The sequence below is a fragment of the Corapipo altera genome, unplaced genomic scaffold (genome assembly GCF_003945725.1).
Source record: "Corapipo altera isolate COAL_440 unplaced genomic scaffold, ASM394572v1 55, whole genome shotgun sequence".
Taxonomy (NCBI): domain Eukaryota; kingdom Metazoa; phylum Chordata; class Aves; order Passeriformes; family Pipridae; genus Corapipo; species Corapipo altera.
Genome location: NW_020884882.1, coordinates 11,021,426 through 11,030,246, shown reverse-complemented (window position 1 = coordinate 11,030,246; position 8,821 = coordinate 11,021,426). Strand labels below are relative to the sequence as shown.

Here is an 8,821-nt window from a genome sequence, read left to right as displayed (position 1 = left end):
TCAGGTTCTTTACTAACAGCCGAGCGTAAGGAGCACACCGGGCTGTGCACTACAGACACACCCGGCCGGGCGCGCTGCTCCCGAGGGCGGCGGGACAAGAGCGCCGGGAAGAGCAGGGGGAGCGGCGCTCACTCCGGAGTGGGGCGATGACAGCGGGGGCGATCCGTGGCGGGGGGAGCCGGGCCCTCCCGGGGCGGTGCCTGCCGGGCCGAGGGGCGGGTGAGGGGGCGGGAGCGGCGGAGGGGCGGCCACCGGGGGGGCGGGACGGGACGGGGCGGCCGCTGCTGCCGCGCACTCGGGCTGGGCTGCGCTGGGCTCGGTGCGGGGAGCGCTGCCATGTTCGGCCGCGGCTCCCGCAAGCGGCTCTCCAGCCGCTCGGTGAGTTGTCGAGGGAGTCTCACTCTCTCTCTCTCTCCCCCTTCGTCCCCCCGCCCCGCTCCGCTCCAACCTGTGGCTCCGTCCCACCGCTCGCTCCCGCCGCCCGCATGTGCCCCTTTCCCCGGGTGCGTCCCCCTCTCCGGCCCCTCCCCTACCCTCTCCCAGCCGTGCGGGTGCTCCTTTCCCCCGAGCGTGCCCCCTTTCCCCCCCGGGTGCGTGTCCCCTGTCCCCCCATGCTCCCCCCGTCCCGCAGCCGGCGCTGACTCTGCGGTTCGTTGCAGCTGACGGCGTCGGGGGAGCCGGAGAGGGGCCAGCCCTGCAACACCTGCGGGGACCAGTGCCCCGGCTTCGCCCTGCACAAGTGGAGGTAAGGCCCGGCGAGACCCCCGTGAACCCCCCGGCCCATCGCCCCGACTCCTGCGGGCAGCGGGACCCCGGTGGGTCCCATCCAGGCTCTCTCTTCACAGGGTTTCTGTGGCTCTCTCCCCGGTTCTGTGTGCGTCCGGGCTGCAGGTGTGGCTTTTTTTTGGGGGAGCGCTTGTGTTAGTCCTAAGCGTGTTGCGCACCCGGGGTGGGGGTTCTGGAGACGCGGGTGGGTTTGCCAGCCCCACACAGGTGTGCCCCGCAGGTGTGCCCGTGGCGGCCGCTGGTGCGGGGTGCAGCAGGATCCAGACGCGGGACTGGGGTAACTGGTTTGGTAATTACCAACTCGCAGCCTCCCCATTGCGGTCAGGGGCTCGTCCTGCTGCCCCGGGTCGTGCTGGGGGAGCTGAAGCCGCCCTCACCTGGCGGGGACAATCTGGGTGGGGTGGGAAGAGGGAAACGCGGCTGAAGGCGTTCTGATGGTTTGCACCAAACCACTGCGTGAAACTCCTGCCTCCCCCATGGCGGGATTTTTCCCCTGTCAGTGATACCAAGCAGAGATTTAGCTCTTGAAATGGATGGCGGTGTGTCGGAATGAACAAGTATTTTTGGCTATTTCTGCTGTGTGTCTTTACAAACTTGACAGCGCCGGTGCCTGCAAGGCACAGCGAGCCCTGGCCTCGTGCTGGGTCAGCCCCTTCTCCCCTCCCCTCGTTCTTCTGCCTCGAAATGAGTTCCTGCTGATGGGCGATCTGGGACTTGGCGATATTAAATCTGGGCTGTGGGCTCTGGGAACTGCGCACAGACTTAGTAGGCCAGGGAGCGTGTGGCGACCTTTTAACCTTATTTTTCAGGGTATATATACCCTTTTCTCCAGTATCTGCTGTGCTTGGCATTCCTCCTGGCCCCTGCCCTACTTCTCAGAGATGCATCTCAGCTACTTAAAGCTCAGGTTTAGAGAAAGGAGGGGGATTGATATACCCCCATTGAGTTGTATCTTAAAGTTCAGCCTTGCAAATCATCTGTTCCTGGTGGCATTTGCCCCAGGGTGTGGTGGGATGGGTTCCATAGGCTGAGGTCTGCCCCGAGGGATGCACAGCGACGGGTGGGGCTCAGCTGGAGTTTCCCGTGGTCCTCCAGCCTGGCCCTCCACAGGTGCTAATGGCACATCCAAGTGCTCAGACCTTCAGGAGCTGAAGGTGTCCCTTCCTCCTGGACTGCAGATGTGGTGTCCCGACACCCTCCCAGTGATCTGAATCTGCCACATGTGTGTTAATAGATTTATAAGGTCACCCCTGAGTTGTCTTCTTTTCAGGGCTTATGAATGCTTTCTGGAGCTGTCCCAGGTTTCCTTGTGTCATTGCAGAGCTGCTTTATAATGCTAAAAGTGTCAAGGGGAAATTTCAAATGCAGGATGAGAAGAAAAGCTGTGGTCACCAACAGTATTCCTACCATGCTGCAAGAACTCTGTGAGGTGCTGTGGTTCCTGTTTTGATGTGTCAGAGGATGCAACTATACAGTGGCTTTTGAAGGATTAAGTGAATTTTGATAGCACCCCATCAGAGGCCAAACGACCCAGCAGAAGGGGCACCCACTACTTGAGTAGTGTCAGATGAGAAGAGTGTTGTGGCTCTTTTCAGGTTGTGCCCTCTGCACTGGCACATTGTGCCACTTGGCCCAATCCTGCCAAACTCTGTGTGCAGGAGGATCCAGCCTGTCAGGACCATCCATAGCCATCTCTTTTCCTGAGGGACCCCACACATGGGCAAGGATTTTGGCTAAAACAGTGTGGGTTGTTCTAGCAGCCTTTTCTCTACCTCCCTAAGGGCAGGAGAAGATGGGCACCCTTTGGGTATGGGTGGGGTCAGCCCCCAGAGGCACTGCTGCTTGTGTGCTCTGGGTTTGCATCCCGCTGAGCAGGTTAGACCTTACACCAAATTGCCTTACACTGGGACTTCATGAGCTGAGAGCCCTCCTGCACACATTCCCATTTAATTGCCTTGATATAAGAGTAATTACGCAATTAAACCAAATAAAGGCAACCTATTTGCCAGAACACAATAGAGAGGAAGCATGTTCATTTTTTACTAGCCAGTGGTCTATTAATGCCAGGAATAGGTAAGCTGGCAAATTATTCATAGTAGTTTTGCAGGTCAAAAACATGCTGAGGAGCCTGTGCCCTCTTGCACGAGGTGATGTAGCCAGGGCCTGCTGGGGCTGCTCACCTGAATGTGCAGAATGAGACTGGAAGGAAACAAGGGTTTGCAAGGAGATCCTCAGATTAGGGATATAAATCCAGATCAATTAACCACTAGAGATTTGTAAGGCTTTTTATAATCCTTTAACAGCAGAGTTTTGCTGATAAATGTAAATGGGACTTTTTTTGCTTCAAAGATGCCGACTGGTGATGCGCTTTAGGGAGACAGAATTTGTAAGCTTGCAGGCACTGAAACCATTGCTGAGATAGGCATTGTCTTATACCTAATTATGCTGGACTGTGTATTTTCTACTTACCTGTGATTTTAGGTGTGATCAGCCACTCCATTCAGCAGGCAAATTGCTTTGTTAGAGGAAGAATTCCGTGGTTGTATATCCCCTTAAAAGCCACTTTTCTCAGAAATGGCTTTGAGTATTGGTTGAATTTATCATTCCTGGAAGCACAGACATGCTTCCTGAGCCAGGGAAACCTCCTGATAATAAATTGTATTCTGCAGAACTGTTTTCAGAATAAACCTGATCTCTGTACTGCAGGTGATGTGCAAAAAGAAGATGAAAGGGATTTGTTAAGTAATTAAATAATGTCTCTGTTTTTTGAAGTTTGTTTTTGAATCTTAGTAATTTTGCTCTGCAATTTATAATCTCATATTCAAGGTAGTGGGTGAATTATCCTGTAGCAGTGTCAGCATATTTAGTGCTATTTGGGTGGAAGAGAGGAATTGCAAACACCTCAGTTAAACTGGAGCCCTGTGTTTTATGCCCTCAAAGCTCTCTGCTGAGTGCCACAGATCTCTGCCTCTTATTGTAGGGCAGAAGTTCAATTTTCAGTTTTAAATCATTTAGCCCTGAAGAGGAGAAAGTAAGTGGTTTGTCTGAAAAGACTGAAGATTGAATTCCACCCTCCTTGGGTGTGAAGTCTGTGAAGATGCTGCTATCAAACTATAACCAGTAAAACCCCCAATTTCTCATGGCCTGAGCAGCAAAACAACTCCTTCCTCTCCTCTCATTGCCTTCTGCTGTGGTGGATTGTCAGCAAAGTGCACATGGACTGAGTTCATCTGTGTGGGCTGCAGTCTGAAGGATGGAAATGGGGTGTACATAACCAAATCCTCATTAATACAGGTCGATGGCTTTGTGTGGAAAAAGGGAAATCAAATTCAATAAAAATTGAACTCCTTAGGAGCCCGGTTGCTGTTTTCTAATCAGATCTGCATTACATTAAACTGTGTGCCATTCAGCTTGTTAACAAGCTTTGGCATTAAATAAAGCTGTCACTGGAGTTTGGTGAATGAATAGCCATTAGGAGTGTCTTTTGCATAATGTCTTGCAGAGAAAAGCCTTCCAGGGAGGTGGTCCAGGAGGAGGGAAGGGAATTTATAACCTAGTCCTGGTGCAATTAGTGTGAATTTGCAAACCTTAAAGGTGACAAATGGTTGGCTTTTGCTGCTGTTAAGCTTACTGTGAAGAACTAATTTCAGATTTACTCTGGGTGAAGTAAAATTACAGCCTTAATGCTGTAGTTAAAATAGCGAATCCTTCGTGTTGGGAGATTGGCATGTGTTTAGCACATGGAGCCATGGTTGGTTTGCTCCTTGAGAAAGCCTTGCAAAAACCATACTCTTGCAATTGAACAGACCTTGCTGTTCCCTGCTCTCTGCCTTCCCCAGCACGACCAGCTAAAAGCATAGATGCAGCACACCCAGACTTCAGGGTGCTATTTGAGCTCTGGTTTGAGGAGGGGGGATGTACCACCTGGTTTGCTAAGCCTGCAGAGGCAGTGGCATACGGCCGGTTTTCTGAGGTTTTCTGTCACAGCATTCGGATGCTGTGACAGAGAAGACAAATTTAAAAATAGTGTCTGAAAACCTTTGGAGAAGTCTTTGTTGCCATAGTTATTCTTCTGGTTTGCAGAAGCATTTAAAAAGCAGTAATAAACATGACATAAAACCCTGGCAAATCAGTCTTCGTCTTTAGTTTCAGTGTGAGATTATGTTTTACATCTTTTCTTGGAATATCTTCTTTCTTGCATGTGTTGTGTAATCTTTGTCCCTTGGAATCACGTTTTGCCGGGGAAGAGATCTGCTTCTCTTCATGTGTTCCCGTCACACGTCGTGGTCTTAACATCAGTGGTGTGTGTTTGTACAGAACATAGTGCCTGGCCCTTACCTTCCAAGGCAAATTTATGTGACTTGTCATAATATTCAGTATTATCATAATATTGTCATAATATTCAAGTTTTGATGCGTACAAGTGTTTTGAGCATTTATGTATTTCCGTAACTCAGCATCTTGCTAAATTCTACTGCAGTCAGTCCCATTGAAGTTTCATCTCATCTGGCCATGTCAGATCAGGGAGCATCTGCAAGGATACGCTTTTCAGCTTCTCAGGAGAGATCCACCTGGAGATCCCAGGTGATCAACCCAAAGGGTTGTGATTGACCACTTGATCACAAAAACCTACGGACAAGGAAAAAGAGACGCGTGTCACGAGACGGTGACCCACAAAGGGGTTGTTGGCATGTTTGAGGTTGCTGGGTGATGGTGGATAAGTCGCTTTGCAACTCCCTTCTCTGCCTTGTTGACTGTAGGCAGGGAGTCGCTCGTGGCAGTGGATGTTTGTTTTCTTCCTGTGTTTGTCCAGTGCCCAGCGCTCCAGAGGGTCGGGTGCTCGTGCGTGGCGAGCACCAAGAAACTCTGTGTTTGCAGCCTCCCTCTGCATTCCCCCAGCACTGGCCCTGCCCGGACAGGCTCCCATACACATCCTGGGTGCCTTTGGGTCTCCAGTTTGATGCCTCGTTCCTCATTCAGAGAGCAGAAACAATAATATTTGTAACGCAGCACATGAACGAATAACACCGAGTTCTGAAGCATTTGTTTCTACTTCCAAAAAAAAAAAAAAAAGAAGTACAGATTATTGCTTCCATATGTTTTCAGCATTTTTCATAGGTTATGTGTCTTTCACACACACGCTCCCAGCTTTTCCCTTTCATGAATAACAGGCTTTGTGCCTTACTCCTTTAGGATTCAGATATTCCACACTTCCTTGCATGTTTATTTGAAAGGCTTTGGAGATGTGAGAATAGCAATACCTTATCTTGAATGGGCTATGGCTGCCATAGTGAATTGTGCTGGCCTGGTGGGTTTTAGCAAATTTGTCATTTTACAATGGAGAACCTGCTGAAATAGGCAACATTCAGGCAGCATGAGTCCATCCCGGTGCTTATCCATCACAGCCCTCCTGAGGTGAGTCCCTGGGGGACTGCAGAGGGGCCAAGTGTGCTGCTGTCCCTAGGGGACCTGTGCCTGTCCCCAGGGGTTGGCAGGAGTCACCTGCCTCCCAAGGATACTGCATCATGGTGGAGGGGATGCAAAAAAAAAAAAAAGTGAAAGCTTGGTTGTGTCTGCTGATTTTAAAGCCTTTCACAGAAGGGTTGCTATCGTTAGTTTGTCTTTAACGATATTTTTTGTTGTATTTATTTGGTCGTAAGCAGTTCAGAAAGGAGAGTCTGCTCCCTGCCAGGTTACTCAGTGACAGAGTCCATGTCCTTCAGCCCCTGTGCTGGTTTGGTGGGGGTGGCTGCTATGTGCACTGAGGCTCAGCTCGGGGATGCTGCAGTGTGCACTTAGCTTCAATGACTTCAGCTGTCCTATTTACTCACACCTGCGAGGTTAAACACTTGTGTAAGCGTTTGAAAAATCAGGTCTACTTTTTCTTTGAGTTTTCCCCCCCGTGGTAGTAGGGACAGAACAGGGTAACTAGTGATGCTTGTGCTGATACCACTGTTCCCAGAGCATCTTTGCCAAGGGGCAGCTGGGCCGTTGGGATGGAAGTTTGCATGGGTTTGGTGTAGGGATCAGCCTCGTCCTGCCCTGGGACAATCTTTTCCTAATGTTGCGTGTACAGTTGCATTTAAGGATCTCCCAACCATTTTTTCTGGCATGTCCATTCCATTCCTTCATGTCCTGCTGCTGAAACAGCACTTTAAACAGCCGAGACTGATAAGGTATCCTGTTTGTGTTGGCTGGGAGACCCGATATGCGCATTAGCAGAGCATTGCAGTATCGGAGGCAGTATTGTCCCTGGCAAAAAGCCTAAAATAAATTCTTTAATTTTTTTGTATGCGATGTACAAAAGAGCAGGTGAGGTATGTGCTTGTTTCCGGGCAAACCCAGGGAGCCTGTTTGAAGTCCTTTACAAGTCACTCAGGATTGTATTGCAAGAACTCAAAGGAGTTTGAGACACTTGTTGATTGAATTTCAGCTGAGCACGGAGCCCTGCTCTGCAGCTGCTCTAACTGGAGCTGCCCTGCCCTGCTCCAGTGCCACCGAGCTGCTGGCAAAAGCCAAAAAAGCAGAATTTCTCCAGAGAACGGGCAGTGTGGGTACGTTTTCTGTCTGTTTTGAAGTGACCTTGTGCAATTCTAGTTTTATGAATGGGGTGAAAAACCACTAATAAGCTGTTGAAGGATTTTGGCTGGTTTAGGGGGGTTATTCTGTTTCTGGAGTGATTGTGAATGACACTGGTGATGGAGGGGGGCAGAGCAGACAAACAGTGAATTCTGTGTTTACCTGATATTTTACTTCTAAACAAATAATTTTAAAGGTTGGTGGGGCTTTTTGGCACTGAGGTTTTTTGGAAAATGACTACAGCTGCTTCTTGGTATGCAGAGAGAGGAATGTTACCTGCCTTGTGTGAGTGAGCGGGTTTTGCCATCCCGAAGGCAGAACGGTGGCCAGCAAGCACTTTCCTGGTGCCTCAGCCATGGGGTTGCGCTGGCAAAGCACAATTTCCTCACAGAGCCCTTCAAGATGGATTTGCCCGAGAGAGACCCACAGAAGTGGGATGGATTGGAAGCAGGATGGATTGGCTTGCAGTGGGGATCTCCTTCAAGCAGATAGCTGCCAGTGCTGGAGACTGTGGTTATGGATTTGGGAGCCGTGTCGGCTGTGATTTAGTGGGACATAGTGAACTGATTTAACAGCTCCTGAGCTCCCTGTGCATCCACCCAAGCCCAGGGAAATGAGTTAAATCACTTGTTGAAGTCTCTGCTGGACTGATGCGAGGGAGGAGTCACATCGGTCCTGTGACAGGCAAAGCTGGGCTGGCATCCCTATCCACTTACTGAATTTTCCTTCCCTGCCGTAGCCTCAGCCCTCTCGGTCCTCCTCACTGGCTCCCCAAGGAATGCCCTGAGTCCACTCTCCTCGCAGGACGTGTCTTGCTGGAGCCCTGGCGGTGCTGTGCTGCGGTGGCTGCGATCGCCCACCCGGAGCGTGTGGCACATATTCCGTGGGGAGGAAAACTCCTTTAATAGAGGGTTTGCAACAGGCCTTCCACGAGCGTGGTGTGGCGTGAAAGAGAAAGCTCCCAGTCACCGGTTTGGTTGGATACATGGTGATGCCCGGGATTCCCAGCTGGAGGGGGCCGGGGCGCAGCTATTCAGCGCTCCCCTTCTCTTTGTTGCTCTCGGCTGTAGAGGGCTGTTTAGTGCTTTCAAGAGTTTTTTCACTGGTTTTGTTCCTTTTCTGTTTGCCTTTAAACAGTCAATCTGCAGTCTTTTAGGTTTTTTCAAAGACGGTCTCCCCCCTCCCCGCCCTGTAATCCATCCTTATTACACCAGTGAGTCACTCTTCAAATAATCAATTGCGTTTTCATTGTCTGGCTTGTAAGTCTATCACCGAGTTTAAGGATGGCTGATAGTATCAGCTGAGACCTTTGGCAGCTGGTTTTGCAATTTGTGATGCTCATTTGGATATTTGCTTTTTTCTCCAATGAATAATCTCCCAGCCACGGCGGGGAAAGCCAGACTCTTCCCGAGCGCAGCATCTCTGCGGTCACTATCTAATGTTGGAGGAATTTGTAA

General features: G+C 50.4%; 1 protein-coding gene across 2 annotated transcripts in view; it reads left to right on the top strand.

Annotated features, from left to right (window-relative positions):
- The first annotated feature begins 303 nt into the window (after positions 1-303).
- PRICKLE2 (prickle planar cell polarity protein 2) overlaps positions 304-8,821 on the top strand; it is a 104,226-nt gene continuing 95,708 nt past the window's right edge. Inside the window, exons 1-2 of one of the 2 annotated variants that reach the window (XM_027640639.1) lie at positions 304-378; positions 660-745. In XM_027640639.1, the coding sequence (XP_027496440.1) occupies positions 337-378; positions 660-745 (128 nt within the window). In that variant the 5' untranslated portion in view covers positions 304-336. Of the gene's footprint in view, positions 379-659; positions 746-7,322; positions 7,340-8,821 lie in introns of those variants that run through there. The other variant, XM_027640644.1, reaches the window with a different exon arrangement.